Below are 15,680 nucleotides of genomic sequence, written 5' to 3'. Positions count from 1 at the left end.
AAAAAGTATACAATTCATCCAGCTGTGCCATTGCTGCTGAGGAGGGCCCTCGCTGGAGACTTTACAATTCCTTAATAGAAATCTACTTCCTTCTCCTCCACCCTATTCTCACTCCTATTAACACTCCTGTGGCACTTGCAATCACTTCATAGTTTCCTCTCTCACTCAAACAGGAATCATTTGTCCAATTCAGTGTTGCCTGACTTAGATACTAAGTTGTAAGAGGGTGGACATTGTCTTCTTCACTTGATAAAGCATATCACATTCACTCATCCACTCATTCATTTATTCAACGAGCACATACTAAGCTTGTGTTCTGCTTTAGGTGCTGGGCATACAAAGACAAAATAAAAATGGCCCAGCCCTCAAGGAAATTATATTCTATTAGAAGAAAACAATATGTAAACTAATATACTATATAACTTCAGAAGGGAGAAAGTATTAATAATCAAAAAGATCAGGAAAAAGGTTCCTGTATCAGTTGGCACCTGAGCTGTGCCTTGAAAAAAAGTTAAGCATTCTGTGAGGTGGAGGTGAGGCAGGCATCCATTCCATGGAATGCCCAGTTTAGAGAATAATACTTTGGCTGGAAGGGGGAGTGAATAAAGTGGAGATGCAAATTAGGTGATTTGTAAATGCACCTATTTACATTGTAATGTAGTGGTGCTGACATGTTTTAATTACTTTTTATCTGAAAAAATGATGTGTGTAAAACGAATGGTAATACCTCTTGGTGTTTCTTTTGGAGAAATGAATAAGCCTAGAATAGAGACTATCTCTAGGAAGAGTAACAAATAGGAATTATTTCTCCCCCAGGCTTCTGAGGATATCAATCAGCAGCTTATCCAAGTGACCAAGAAGTGGATGTAATAGCTGCCTAAATTTTTGCAGAGCAATAAAAGAGACGAGAAAATTGTCCCACTCTTGTCATCTTCTAAGGATCATTATGGCTATTGATAATAAGATGAAATGGAGCAATGGAAAATTTAGATTGATCATCACTGAACTCCATGAAGTTGCTGAAAAGAGTTCACAGTGAAGCCAAATGCAAAGAGATGATTAAGAAGAAAAAAAAAGCCTGTGGCTAATGCCATTTATGATAGAGCTGAAAATGAACTCCCTTGTGACAAGAAGTTACATTTGCCTCAACTTACAAGAATGTATGGGATATCTTCCAATATTTTCTTCCTTCATTGCCTAGGACTTAGCGTATGGCTATCATTTGCACAGCCCTAATGACAGATATTGTAAAAAGTTGTTAAATGAAACAGGGTTCCTTTACCCTTCACCCTGAAGCAGCTCCATAAATGTTTTTGAAGATGTGGACAAGAAATCAAGAGATTTTAAATATACGGTTTGTTGTTGTTTTTAGTACAGTATGTTTCCTCCTATCCCCCCCAATAAGATTCCTAAGACAAGTTAACATAACCATGCCATAGAGTGAATGGTACAAAGAAGAAGCAAGATCCACTGTTCAGAGGATGCTGGAACCAAAGCCAGAAGGAACCTCAGAAGCCACTGAATGCAAACCCCAGCCCCACATTGTTCAGATGAGGAAACTGAGGCACAAGGGGATGTAGTGTACTTACTCTAAGTTGAACAAGTAGCAAAGCATTAGTAGTTGGCATTTTCATTCAGGTCCTCAGACTAAAGCCATCACTATCTGTGGAACTCCCAAGCATTCTTTTGAGATTAACTGCTAATCAGACAATCACCTAAGCTGTCAAATGATATGGAGAGTGTGCTTATAAAAGTGGTGCTCCCAGCATCCACCTATGCCCAAGAGAAAATGGACTAGCAGTGAATTCAACTAGGGATGGGCAGAGGGTCCAGCACAAGGCTTTTTTTTTTCATGTCCTAGACCTATTTGGTAGTCTGGTGAAACCTATGGATCCTTTCTCAGAATAATATTTTTAAGTGCATAAAATAAAATACGTAGAATTATAAAGGAAACCAATTATATTGAAATACAGTTTTAAGAGTTCGTAGATAGCAGGTTAAGACCTCTGGTATAGTGCAATAGCCATCTTGTCTCTCATACCGGTCAGTTAGTCACTCAGTAAACATTTATTAATCACCTACTATGCTACTATGTACCATCGTCAGCTAGCTGGTGCAGTAGATAAAGTGCCAGGCCTAGAGTCAGGAGAACTCATCTTCCTGAGTTCAGGTTTGGTCTTGGACACTTAATAGTTGTGTGACCCTGGGCAAATCATCTAACCCTGTTTGTCTCAGTTTCCTCATCTGTAAAATGAGCTAGAGGAGGAAATGGTAAACCACTCCAGCATCTTTGCCAAGAAAACCCCAAATGGGGTCACAAACAGTCAGACAAGACTAAAACAACTGAACAACAATTATGTGCCACCCATTGTACTCAGTGCTGGGGATACAAATACAAATAAAAACAAAGTCCTTGAAACCATGCCTTGGAGATTTTAACACTTTTATCTCCAGAATGTCGTACCTTGTCCTGATTGGTGCCTGCCTCATCCTGCCCACTACTTCAGGCCAGCCATAACCATGATTCACGTCACTCTCTACCCTACTTTCGACCGCCAAACATCTCCACATAGCCTTGTCATTTGCCTTGCTGGCACCCTCCTGTGTCCTTTCCTCCCCACCCTATTTTGGAATCATAATCAATTAGCTGCTGTTTCTCCTATGAGAGGTATGTCAATCTACTCCCTTTTGGCCCCACTCGTCATTCCTGCAACTCTGGAGCATAATGCCTCTCCTTAGGCACTATTCCCCTACGTGTATTGTCCCCTGTTGGAAGTTAAGAGGGCCCCAGAGAGCAGGGGATGCTTAAGCTTTTGTGTGTCTGCCCCTAACACTCAGCATAGCACGTGCCACATAGTAAGCATTTAAATACATTTTCATGCAGTGAATCATTCATTTTGTGCAAAGCTCCCCACACAGAAGAGGATAGGCTCCAGGTGGGAGGGTCCAGGCTTAAGTTGATAGAGAAGCCTTTAACCTCCCTGGGTCTCAGTTTATTCATCTATAAAATGAAGGAATTTGATGAGATGGCCTCTGGGGTCTCTTCAAGCTTTGGATATATAATCTAAATTTTATAGTTCTATAACCATCCCAAAGGATCCAGTCCCTTGGTAATCTCCTTAAATTCCATGGGTTTAACTGTCATCTCTATGCAGGTGACTCCTAGACTCCATATATCCCCAGTTTCTCCCCTGAATTTCTGTCCATTATTACCAAATTGACTATTGCGCATTTCAAACTAGATGCACTGGCAACATTATAACCCAACATGTCTAAAAATGAACTCATTGACTTTTTCCTCAAACTCTAATCTCATCTAGTCTTCCTTATTTCTGCCTCAGTCACCCACAACTGTCTTGGTCTACCAGATTCTAACTTTGGCATTATCCTGGTCTTCTCACTTTCCCTTACCCCACATATCTACTCAGTTGCTAAAGTTTGCCATTTCTACTTTCATGATATCTCTTGCATTTGAACCTTTCTTTCTACTCATACAACTATTCTTAATTCATGTCTTTTTCATCTCTAAGATTATTGCAGTCACTTTCTCTTGGATGTCCTTGCTCTCAAATCTCTCAGGAGATGAAGTGTACTTATTCTAAGTACATTCTTCTCCATTCTCTAGATGGTATGTACATAATTTTCCTTAATTCCAGATCTGACAGGTGACTCTCTTACTCAGTTATCTCTAGTTCCTCTCTTTTGCCTCCAGAATAAAATATGAACTCCTCTCCTTAGCTTTTATAACCCAACACAACCTTCCCTGCAACTATTATGTGTCAGGCATGGTGTTAAGAGGTAGGGATACAAAGAAAGGTAAAAGACTGTCCCTAAACTCATGGAACTTGCAATCTGATGGAGAAGATAACATGCAAACAAATATGTACAAGCGGACTACATAAAAGATAAGCTGCTTCCTAAGAAAAAATCCTTTAGGCCAGATGGATTCACAAATAAATTCTACCAAATATTTAAAGAATAATTAATTCCAATAGTATAAAAACTATTTGGAAAAATAGGCAAAGTAGTTCTACCAAATTCATTTTATGATACAAATATGATGCTGATACCTAAACAAGGAAGAGCAAAAACAGAGAAAGAAAATCATAGATCGATTTTCTTAGTGAATATTGATGCAAAACTTTTAAATAAAATACTAGCAAAGAGATTATAGCAATATATCACAAAGATCATACACTATGACCTGGTGGGATTTATACCAGGAATGCATTGCTGTTTCAATATTGTGAAAAGTATCAGCATAATTGACCATATCAATAATGGAATCAATAGAAATCATATGATTATCTCAACAGATGAAGAAAAATCTTTTGACAAAATGTGACAATCATTCCTATTAAAAATATTAGAAAGCATAAGAATAAATGGAGCTTTCCTTAAAATGATTAAGTAGCTCTGTGTAAAATCATTGGCAAGCATTATCGGTAATAGGGATAAGCTAGAAGGCTTCCCATTAAGATTAGGGGTAAAGCAAGGATGACCATTATTACCATTCTTATTTAATGTTGGACTAGAAATGCTAGCCATAGCAATAACAGAAGAAAAAGAAATTGAAGGAATTTGAATAGGCAATGAGGAAACAAAACTACTGTTTTTTGAAGTTGAGATGATGGTATACTTGGAGAATCCATCAAACGTCTAGTTGAAATAATTAACAACTTTAGCAAAATTGTAAGATACAAAAAATCCACATATACAATCAACATTTCTTTATATTAACAACAAAGTCCACAGCAAGAGATAGAAAGAGAAATTCCATTTAAAATAACTATAGATAATATAAAATTCTTGGCAGTCTGCCTGCAAAGGCAAAACTAGAAACTATATGAACACAATTATAAAACACTTTTCACACACATAAAGTCAGATCTAAACAATTGGAGAAATATTAATTGCTCATGGGTAGGCTAAGCCAGTATAGTAAAAATGACAATTCTACCTCAATTAATTTTTTTATTGCCATACCAATGAAACTACAAAAACATTATTTTATAGACCTAGAAAAAAACAATAAAATCCATCTGGATAAATAAAAGGTCAAGAATATCAAGGGAACCAATGAAAAAAATATGTGAAGGAAGGTAGCTTAGTCGCACTAGATCTCAAACTGTATTACAAAGTGGTAATTATCAAAACAAGGTAGTACTGGCTAAGAAATAAGAGTGGTGGATCTGTGGAACAGATTAGGTAGATAGTATACAACAGTAAATAATCATACTAATCTAATGTTTGATAGACTTGAAAATACAAGCTTTGGGGACAATAACTCACTATTTGACAAAAACTTCTAGGAAAACTGGAAAGCAATTTGGCAGAAACTAGGTATAGTCCAACATCTCACATCATATACCACATAAGGTCAAAATGGGTACAAGATTTAGATGAAAAGGGCATAGACCATAAGCAAATTAGAGGAACATGGAATAGTTTAACTGTCAGATCAATGGATAAGGGAAGAATTTATGACTAAACAAGAGCTCATTACAGACGTAAAATGGATAAATTTGATTATATTAAATTGAAAAGGTTGTGCACAAACAAAACCAATGTAGCCAAGATTAGAAGGAAAGCACAAAATGGGGGGGGGGATTTTACAGTAAATTTTTCTGTAAAAGATCTCATTTCTCAACTATATAGAGAACTAAGTCAAATTTATTTGAATACAAATCATTCCCCAATTTATAAATGGTCAAAGAATATGAACCGGCAGTTTTCAGAAGAAGAAATCAAAGTTATCTATAGTCATATGAAAAAAATGCTCTAAATCACTATTGATCAGAGAAATACAAATTAAAACATCTCTGAGGTACCACCTTACACCTATCAGATTGTCTAATATGACAGAAAAAGAAAATGACAAATGTTAAAGGGGATATGGGAAAATTGGGACACTAACGCTCTGTCAATGGAGTTGTGAACTGATCCAACCATTCTAGAGAACAGTTTGGAACTATGCCCAAAATGTTCTAAAATTGTGAATACTATTTGATCCAGCAATAGCACTACTAGGTCTGCATCCCAAAGAGATTAAAGGAAAAGGAAAAGGAAAAGGACCTATATGTATAAAAATATTAATATTAGCTCTTTTTGTGGTGGCAAAGAATTGGAAATTGAGGGGATGCCTATCAATTTGGGAATGGCTGAACAAGTTGTGGCATATGAATGTAGTGGAATACTATTGTGCTATAAGAAATGATGAATAGGCAGACTTCAGAAAAGCCTGGAAAGACATGTGAAATGTTGCAAAAAGTAAAGTGAGCAGAACCAGGAGAACTGCACATAGTAATAGCAATACTTTATAATGACCAACTATGAACGACTTAGCTATTCTCAGCAATAAAATGATCTAAGACAATTCTTAAGGACTCATGATTAAAAATGCTATCCACTTCCAGAGAAAGAACTGATGAGGTGAATGCAGATTAAAGTATACTGTTCTGTACTTTATATTTTATGGGGATTTTTGTGGGGGGGGTCTGTGTTTTCTTTCACAAGATGACTAATATGGAAATATGTTTCACATGACTACTCATGTACAACCTATATCAAATTGCTTGCTTTCTTAATGAGGGGGAAGGGATGGAGGGAGAGAGAAAATTTGGAACTCTAAAAAAAATGTTAAAAAATTACATGTAATTGGAAAAAAATTTGAAATATAAAATAAAAAGATCAACTGTAGGCAATTAACAGAGGGAAAGGACTAGAATTAAGACGAAATGGGAATGGCTTCCTATAGAAAATGGGATTTTAGCTAAGACTTGAAGGAAGTGAAGGGAGTCAGGAGATACAAATGAGGAAGGGGAGCTTTCCAGGCATGGGGGACAGCCACTGAAAGCTCTCAGAGTTGAGAAATGGAGTGTTTTGTTTGAAGAATAACAAAGAAGCCAGTTTCACTGGATCAAAGATTCTAGTGTCGGTGACAGTATAAGGTGTAAAAATATTGGAAATATTGGGGAGGAGGGGAGTACATTGGGAAGGGCTTTAAATGCCAAACAAGATTTTACATTAAATCCTGGAGGTGATAAGGAGCCAACTGTTTGTTGAGTAGAGGGGTGACATATTTTCGTCTGCATTTTAGGAAAATCATTTTGGCAGATGAATGGAGGATGGATTGGAGTGAGGCAAGACTTGTGGCAGGGAGACCAATTAGCAGACTATCAAAATACTGGAATGTAAGCTCCCTGAATTCAGCAACCACTTTTATATTATCTTGGTCTCTGTAGTACTTTGTGCATGGTAGACACTGAGATGCTTTTGGGATTGGATTCCATTATATACAATTTTGTGATAGACTTCAATTCAATTAAAATTCAATTAAAATTAAAATCAGCATCTACTGTGTGCAAAACTCTGAACTGAGCACTGGTGAGACAAAGACGGATATGGCACAGATGCTGCTCTCAAGGAGGAAGCTACAACCTTATGGAAAGAGGGCGGCTCAGAAATCATCAATCAACCTACAAGAAGAATCAATATAGGAATGACTGCGATACAAGGGAAAGTTGAGGGAAGGAGTCCAAGTGCTAAAAGACATTTCAGGAGGGAAAGATTGCTGACACCTGGGAGGGTCAAAGAACCCGTCCCCCCACTGGGGTAGCATCTGAGAAGAGCCTTAAAGGAAGAGAGGAAAGGACTTCGGTGGATAGGGAGTTATAATATCTTGATTAGCAATCCTCTCAAAAACCTTTGGAAATAGTGTGCTCTTTTATGTTACAAAATAAAACCTTAAACTGATCAACAGTCAAATACGGTCATCTTAACATGGCCTACATATGTGACAACTGAACCGGAGGTGTTGAAACAACAGGGAAATTCTGCTGCTTTTTTCCCTGAAACAGACACTTTAGGTGACTGTCAGTAATATCTTTTTTTCCCCCCCAAACAGGCAGAAAAAAAAAACAACCAGAGAATGAGCAGACTGGATTCTTGTGAAATGTGTATGTACTTTTTAAATGTCACCTTTGGGTAAATCAACCCACCAATGTATTATTAATAAAATTTAGCAACTGTCAAATCATTTCTTGGTGCAGGGAGGCTTGCCTGTGTCACTGCTTAGGAGGAAGAGACAGATGGTCTTACCTTTCAGTTCCTGAGTCCACAGCGGAGAGAGGAGGTAACTGGGAGGAGGGGTTGTGGGGGCTCCCCTGTACGTTATGTCCCGGAGAAGGGTGACTGATGGGATGTGGGGGAGGCCCAGCCCCAGCAGCTGTTCCACTGCGGCTTGAGTGAGTGTTGGAGAAAATCGTGGCTGAAATAAAAAAGAAAGACAGGGAATTCAAGCTAAGCCACAAATAAAATAAAGCACGTGTGCACACACACACTCACACACACACACACACACACACACACACACACACACACAAATGGGGGATAAAAGGAAGAAAGCAAAGGTTTCATCTGTAGATGACTGACAAGAGACATGATGGGGTAAGGGGTGGGAGGCTGATTCTTATGGTCCAATTCTTCATTTGCTGAATATACACAGGTTTTGTTTTAACTCATTGCAGTGGAGTCCACCTATTAATAATCAGGAAGTTGGCTGGCTAATACTTTCCTCATTGCCACTGTACCGAAGAACTCCTCAGCCTGCACTATGCTGGGAGCTGCCTTTCACGGCTTGTCCTTTAAGCACCGCCTTTCCCTACAAACACCTTGTCTGAATAGGACGGAATCACCTGAGCTTCAAATGTTTCCACTAGTGGTCCTCTATGTTATCACCTTACAATAGTTCAAGCGTGACAGTAAGTTAATACATTTGTTTCTGATTCCTCTTACCATTTCATTGGTGGTGAAAGTTAGGGGGCAGGAAGGGACAGCTGGGGGGGGGTGGCACATCCCTAGTTGTATTCCATTTTGCACTATTGTTCAGATGCACTTGCTGGGACTCAGACCTTGTAATTAGAGAGATTCTCCTGGTGGCGATTCAAAGCAATGGGCACTAGCTTTTATCAATTCATAGAATGTTAGAGCTGGAGGGGTGCTACAGGCCACCTAGCCCAAAGATTCTTAACTGGTTTTGGGGTTAGAGGTCTCTTTGTCAGTCTGGTGAAAACCATGGATTTCTATTCAGAATAATGCTTTTAAAAGCATAAGACAAAATACTTGGAATGATAAAGGAAACCAATTATAGTGAAAAAAAATTAATGTGTTCCATTAACAAACCCCTGGGAGGTGGATGGATCCCAGATTAGGAGCACTTCATTTAGTCCTAGTTCCTAGTATCGATTAATCAGTCAATAAGCATTGAGTAAGTATCTAGTATGTGCTATGTACTGAGCTATGCTCTGAAGATACGAAGGCAAAAATAGAACATGGTAGCATAAATTCTGTTGGGAGAGATAATGTGCATGTATCTAAGTATATAGGAAATATCTATAAAATAAATGTGTGGTCATTTGTTTGGGGCTAAGGCACTCACAACTTATTGATTGATTGACATGCTAATCTTCTATAGTGGAATTTACCCTAAGGCTTGAAACCTGGTCCTGGCTAACTGTTACAATGCTATAGAAGAAATCATTGCTTGTCACTTTCGGACCCTGTCTGGAGAGAAGTCTGTTAATGTGCCAAAGGTACCCAGCAGAGATCTCACTATCCTGAGACAAGGGTATGCTGGAATTATCATGAACCGGCTCAGGAGAGCTGGTTGTTAAATTTTCAGTGTGAACATTTGCATCTCAAAAATCAGCAAACTCGCCAAATCAAGGGTTGGTTGTTGTTTCATTGACTGTCTAGACATGGGTAGGTGTTAATATTAATAATGTAAATTAAAGTTAAAAGTGAGTCCTGTGAACATTTCACCCTGCTTGTTAAACATTTATCAGCACACCCCTGATATCTTCCGTCATCACTAAGAGATCTCTGTCTTGCCTCCAAAGTGTGTTCTGTGGTATAGTAGAGAGATAGATTTAGACTTTTAATACCTAAGTTTTAATCCTGTTTCTGCCACTTCTTGTGTAAGGACATTTAATTACTCTAGGCCTCAGTTTCTTTGTTTAAGGGGTTGAATTAAGGAGTTGAACTCAGTAACGACTACCATCTCTTCCAGCTGAAAATCTATGATTCTATGACTTGGATCATGAATTGGAACATGGTGTTTCTTTCTAGGAAAATTTCATACTTTCAGTCCTTTCATAGACTCTATCATGGCTTTATCCTCCCAGTTCTCAAGGAATCTAACATCTACTGATAAACAGATCTGTGAATGACTTGGGGAAAACAGGGTTTCTCCATAGCGTGCTGATGAGATAGTTACACTTCCTTCTCTTAGGAACCACAGTCTCTCTGTTTCTGCCATTAGTTTTCTGGTGACCTGGGACCTAAATGCTACTGCTGCTGCCACCATACTTAAAGTCCTGTCTAATACTTCTGTCTTCCAGTTTCCACTTTTAAACTCTATGGGGTAATGTGCTACCTCACATGGGGTCACCTGCCAGCTCAAATATGCTATAATTTTCTCCACTGTAAAAAGGGAATAATAATAGCCTCTACCTCGAAAAGTTGTTGTAAGGATCAAATGAAAACATACCTGTAAAAAGTTCTTAGCAAAGTGACTGGCACATAGTAGGCACTTAATTATTTTCTCACTCCCCTCCCTTCCCTACCTCCTGACACAACTATGCACACAGTCAGACTGTCCTTAATGATACCACCATTATCCCTGCGCCATATTGAATTTGTACCAGGCAGAGTTACATCTAATTACTGCTTTGCTGATAGGTAATATGATGCTGGATGGCCTCCTTATTTCTGTTCTTTAAGAGATCATTCAAGTGCTCACAGGATTCAGAGCTGAAAGAGGCTTTTGAAAATGTCCAACTTAGTTAGAGATGAAGAAACTGAGATTGGGAGAGAGAAGTTAAATGGCTGCCCAAGGTCATGCAGCTAGTAAAGAAGCTAATCTGGGTTTTGAATCCAGGCTTTCCACTCCATATTTAGTGTATGTACTCTTTCCTGTCCACTAGGCTGCCTCTGACTACACATGTACTTAAACAATGTGTATATGATTATATGTATGTATATACATGTGTGTATATAGCTATCTAACACACATATATGCACATATGAATAAAAAATCAAGTTTGGGGTAAGAACGAGTCACATTTTAACAAAGACAGCATTTTTTTGAGGAAATAGACGAGTGCTTAGGGGGATGAGGAACCTAAGTCTGTGTGTAGTTTCCTCCCCCCACCCCCAGGAGCAGTTGATAGTAACTTGCCACTGAAGCATGTGAAAGAGGTAGATGTATGCTTGTACTTGGCCTGAGAAGGTTAAAAAAAATATTGTGAAATCCAGTTCCTTTGAGGAGGAAGGGAGATTTTGAATTTTTCAGAACTTAGTCTTGTAGTCAGAGAAGGAAGATTTCGTGGACAACACCAATTATGAGAACTTTCTTTTGGGTTATTCCAAGTTAGAAAGTAGGAGAATTAGATCTTTGAGAAAAATTAGGGGATTATAAGGGGGGAAAGGTTGTGGGAACTCTATTGATAAATTAGTACTCCTCCCAAATCCAGACACAAAACAGACAGACACCATCCCTTGGCAAGAAACTGCTTAATACAAATTCCTGTTCTGTACTCTTAATGAGGCAATAGCTCTGTCACTTAAAAGGCCCCATTAAAATGTAGCTACTTACCTTTCCTCTCAAAAACTACTGATACTAGGATAACTTAATTCCATAGATTTATTGCTGCCTTTTGTAGGTCTAACTTTGTGCTGTACACCAATGCCTATTTCTACCCTCCCACAGCAATAGACACCACCACCACTACCAACACCATCACCACCCCTCAACCCAACTTCAAAAGATTTTGAAGCAGGCTGGAAAGTGCTTACCAGCTAGAAAAGGTAATATAGAGCTTCTGTTCTGTGCGTCAGCTTCAATAAAAGTTGCCCATTTGCAAACACACGAGAGTCGCCTTATGAATCACTACCCTCATTTATTGCTATACTTGCTTAGGGAGCCAGAATTCAGCTTTTATTCCAAATAATAATTTCACCCAGGGGAATAGGCTGTTTGGAATAATTGTGGCAGTAGCATGAATATTGGTATTTGTAAGGCTGGGGCTTGGTCTCATATACTAATGGAAGAATAAGAGGTCACAAAGACACTTTGTAAATATTTTCCCCCTTACATACACAGTTTCTGTGAACTCTACTAGACATTTAAAAAATGGTAATAACTGAATATATCCCTCACTTATTAGTCCTGGGGCAAATGGATAATGATCACAGCAAAGGAAAGACTTTGCCATTAGAGTTTACAGATCAGCAAATAAAAATCAGCATGACTCCTCCCTAGACATCTCTAGAAAAGGAAGAAAAGATGATGACCTCAGGCTGGGGGAAGGCAGAGAGATGGGCAGGGTTGGTTGGGGGAGGGAGAAGAAGGGTGACATAGAACAGCATATTTTGCTTTGGGAAATTAAATGTAGTAGATGGTTTGGTACATTTTGTGGCTGTAACCCTATAGTCTGCTAGGTCCCACGCCTGTCAGGACTACCTATTGGTACCACTGGTACAATGTGAGGAGTCTTGAAGAAGGCTCTCCTGGTCCAAAACACCTCTGTAACCCAAGTATCATGCTATCAAACTCTTAGGGGTACTCAGAGGAAATTTTCAGGTATGGACTAGATGAAGTTATAGAAGATGAATGATATCATAAAAGGAATTCTTTGTCAGGTATGGATTGGACATTTTGGCCACTGAAGTTTCTTCCAATTCTATGATTCTTCGTACATAGCAGCAGGGAGGTGATGCTGGGTAACAAAAGACCATGCTAATGAGGTACAGTCTCTGGAAGTTTCCAGCAACCTGGAAAGCTTTCAAATGTGGGCCTATTTTTGGACTGTCTGCCTACAGAGGCTATTGAACTAGACTACCATCTTCTCCCCTCATCTCACAACACCTTGATATCATCTCAACCACTTCTTCCCATCTCCCTTTCTCTTCTCTAACAGGTTGCCCTTATTATCATTCTCTCTCTCTCTCTAGTGACCAATCTCTTCCTATCTAGTACTTCCTCCTTGATGTCTATAAACATGCTCAAATTTCCCTAAGCCTTAAAAAAAACTCCTCAGTAGAGCCTACCATCCATACCATCTCTTATTTTATGCCTCTCTTTCCTTCATTAGCCAAGCTCCTTTAAAAAAGCCATCTACACATTATGTCTCTGCTTTTTTCTCCTCTCTCTTTTCTTAACCTTCTGAAAACTGGCTCCTCACATCTCATCATTTAATTGAAACTACTTTCTGCAAAGATACCAAAAATCTCTTAAGATGATAAATCTAATATTCTTTTCTCATTCTCTATCATTAGTGAAATGTCATGTTCACCTATACTTTAATTTTTAATCATTATATCTTTGCAACAGCATCAGTAACAATTGGCCATTCTCTTAGGAACTACTGGTACTATAGAGTGGGCACACTTCCCTCATCACTACTCCAGTATGTTGTCTTCTTCTATTAAAATGTAAACTCCCTGTGGCCAAGAATTATCTCTTTATTAAATAATCAAATCCCTAGCATTTATGGATTTTTTAAATCCATTTTCATTCATTAATTCATCCATAACATAGTTATCTGGGCATATGCTTTATTCCTCTGCTGGACTATTAACCTGCCCAAAAGTTTAATGAATCTTTTTTAAAAATCATTTATTAAGTGCCTCTTATGTGCCAGGCACTGTGCTAAGTGCTGAGGATACAAATACAAAAAGAAAGATAGTTGCTGCCCTCAAGGATCTTATAATCTCTCTCTATATATTTTTTGTACTTTGGAAATTTTTTAAAAAAATAATTTATTTTTAGTTTTCAACATTCACTTCCACAGGATTTTGAGTTTTAAATTTTCTCCCCCTTTTCCCCCACCCTCTGAGGTGGTGTGCAATCTTATATAAGCTCTACTTATATATTTACACTAAACATATTTGATAAATCTTAACATACTATAGAAATGTGAGCGATTACTATTATCATTACATCATTGTATAGAATAGGACCTAATGCATATGCATGTTGTCTCCTCCAATAGAATGTAAACTCCTTAAGGGTAGGCAATGTTTCATTTTTGTTTCTATCTCTAGCATCTAGTACGTAGACATATAGCAGATACTTAATAAATGTTTTTTTATTGGTTGATGAAAAAGATCTAGCTTTTTTTAACCATAGTTGAACCTATGAACAATATTTATCAGATATAATCCACTCTTCCTTCTCCCTTTTTTATCTCCCCAGAATAAAATGCACTTTCCTGGTCATCGCTCCACTATGTTGTCTTCTTCTATTAAAATGTAAAGTATTTAAGGGAAAAGATTTTCTCTTTTTTAAATACTCATATCTCCAGTATTTATGTTTTTTTCATAATTCATTCATTTTATAATTATTTAGCATATGCTTTATTCTTATATGAGACCATAATCTGCACAAAAGTTTTATAAATCTTAATGCACTATGAAAATGTGAACTATCAGTATTATCCTTACATTACTGTATTACTATTCTTCCTCCATTAAAGGCCTCCTGTGATACGCCATTTTTGCTTGGAAATAATCCCAGGGTCTTAAAAGACTAGTAGAAAACCAAATCTTTCAATTCCTACAGTTGGAAAGGAATTGTGTGCTATGGGTCAATCATAGTCACACTTCATGTATACTATGTGAGGTTCAACATAGGTCATTTTGTCTTATTTTATTTCATTTTTAATTTGTGGGATAAAACAAACATCTCCATAACATAGTATAATAAGAAAATGATTGTACATGAAACTACAAATCTATTATGTAAAACTTGCTATTCCTTTTAAACATATAATAAAGTTATAATGTAAATTGTTTTTCTTTTTTCCTTTTTTTCTTCCTTCCCTCCACTTAGAGATGAGTACCATTAGACACACATATGTATATATATATATATATATATATATATATATATATATATATATAAAATCATTCTATATATAGTTCTATTTCTCAATTCTTTCTCTGGATTCAGATAGTGTCTTCCTTCATACATCCTTTGTAATTAATCTGGTTATTTAAAATGGTCAAAATGACTTATTATAATTATTACAATAGTCAAAATGACCTAGGTCATTTGGAAGAGGGTTGCCACCAAATTAGCCATGGTGTGATGAACCTTTGACAAAAGCTACTCAAAAAGATTACCTCTTAAGTCTTAGAGAGACTGCAGTTTGCATAGGTAAAAGGGATAGCCCAACATTGATGGAATCGTAGCCCCTGAGAATGTTATTGTTATATTACTTTTATTATCATATAACTTTTGCATCTTGCCAAGCTTGTAGAACAGCACTCTGAACACAGCAGGTGCTTAAATGTTCATTGTATTTGTTTTTATAAATTGAATTAAGCTTCACATTCAAACATCCGAGGAAGCAATCCTGAATCTCAGCTTATTAGAACATCTGTCAATATAACACTTACTTCTTATCCATTGTGCCCAAATTTGGCACCCACTACCTCCCCAAAGTGCCTATGTCAGTGAAAACTAAGCTTAGGATAATATAATTTTTTAATCTCAGGGTGAAAAAGCACTAATTCAAGTATTAAATAGCCATCATGCCCTTGATTGCATTGCTTATTATCGAATCCTTCCAATTATCTATGCCATTTAGTATAGAACACATTGCAATGAGGCACAC

The 15,680-nt window shown here is 37.5% G+C and overlaps 1 protein-coding gene across 1 annotated transcript in view; it reads right to left on the bottom strand.

Annotated features, from left to right (window-relative positions):
• Nucleotides 1-15,680, bottom strand: part of GLIS3 (GLIS family zinc finger 3) — a 585,734-nt gene that overhangs the window by 69,915 nt on the left and 500,139 nt on the right. The window contains 1 exon segment of the mRNA XM_021006269.2: nt 8,101-8,269. Coding sequence (XP_020861928.1) covers nt 8,101-8,269 — 169 coding nt within the window.

Source organism: Phascolarctos cinereus, unplaced genomic scaffold (genome assembly GCF_003287225.1).
Source record: "Phascolarctos cinereus isolate Bilbo 61053 unplaced genomic scaffold, phaCin_HiC Scaffold_4;HRSCAF=312, whole genome shotgun sequence".
NCBI classification, from domain to species: domain Eukaryota; kingdom Metazoa; phylum Chordata; class Mammalia; order Diprotodontia; family Phascolarctidae; genus Phascolarctos; species Phascolarctos cinereus.
The sequence above is the reverse complement of the archived record's forward strand: the minus strand, read 5'-3'. Positions and strand labels throughout refer to the sequence as shown.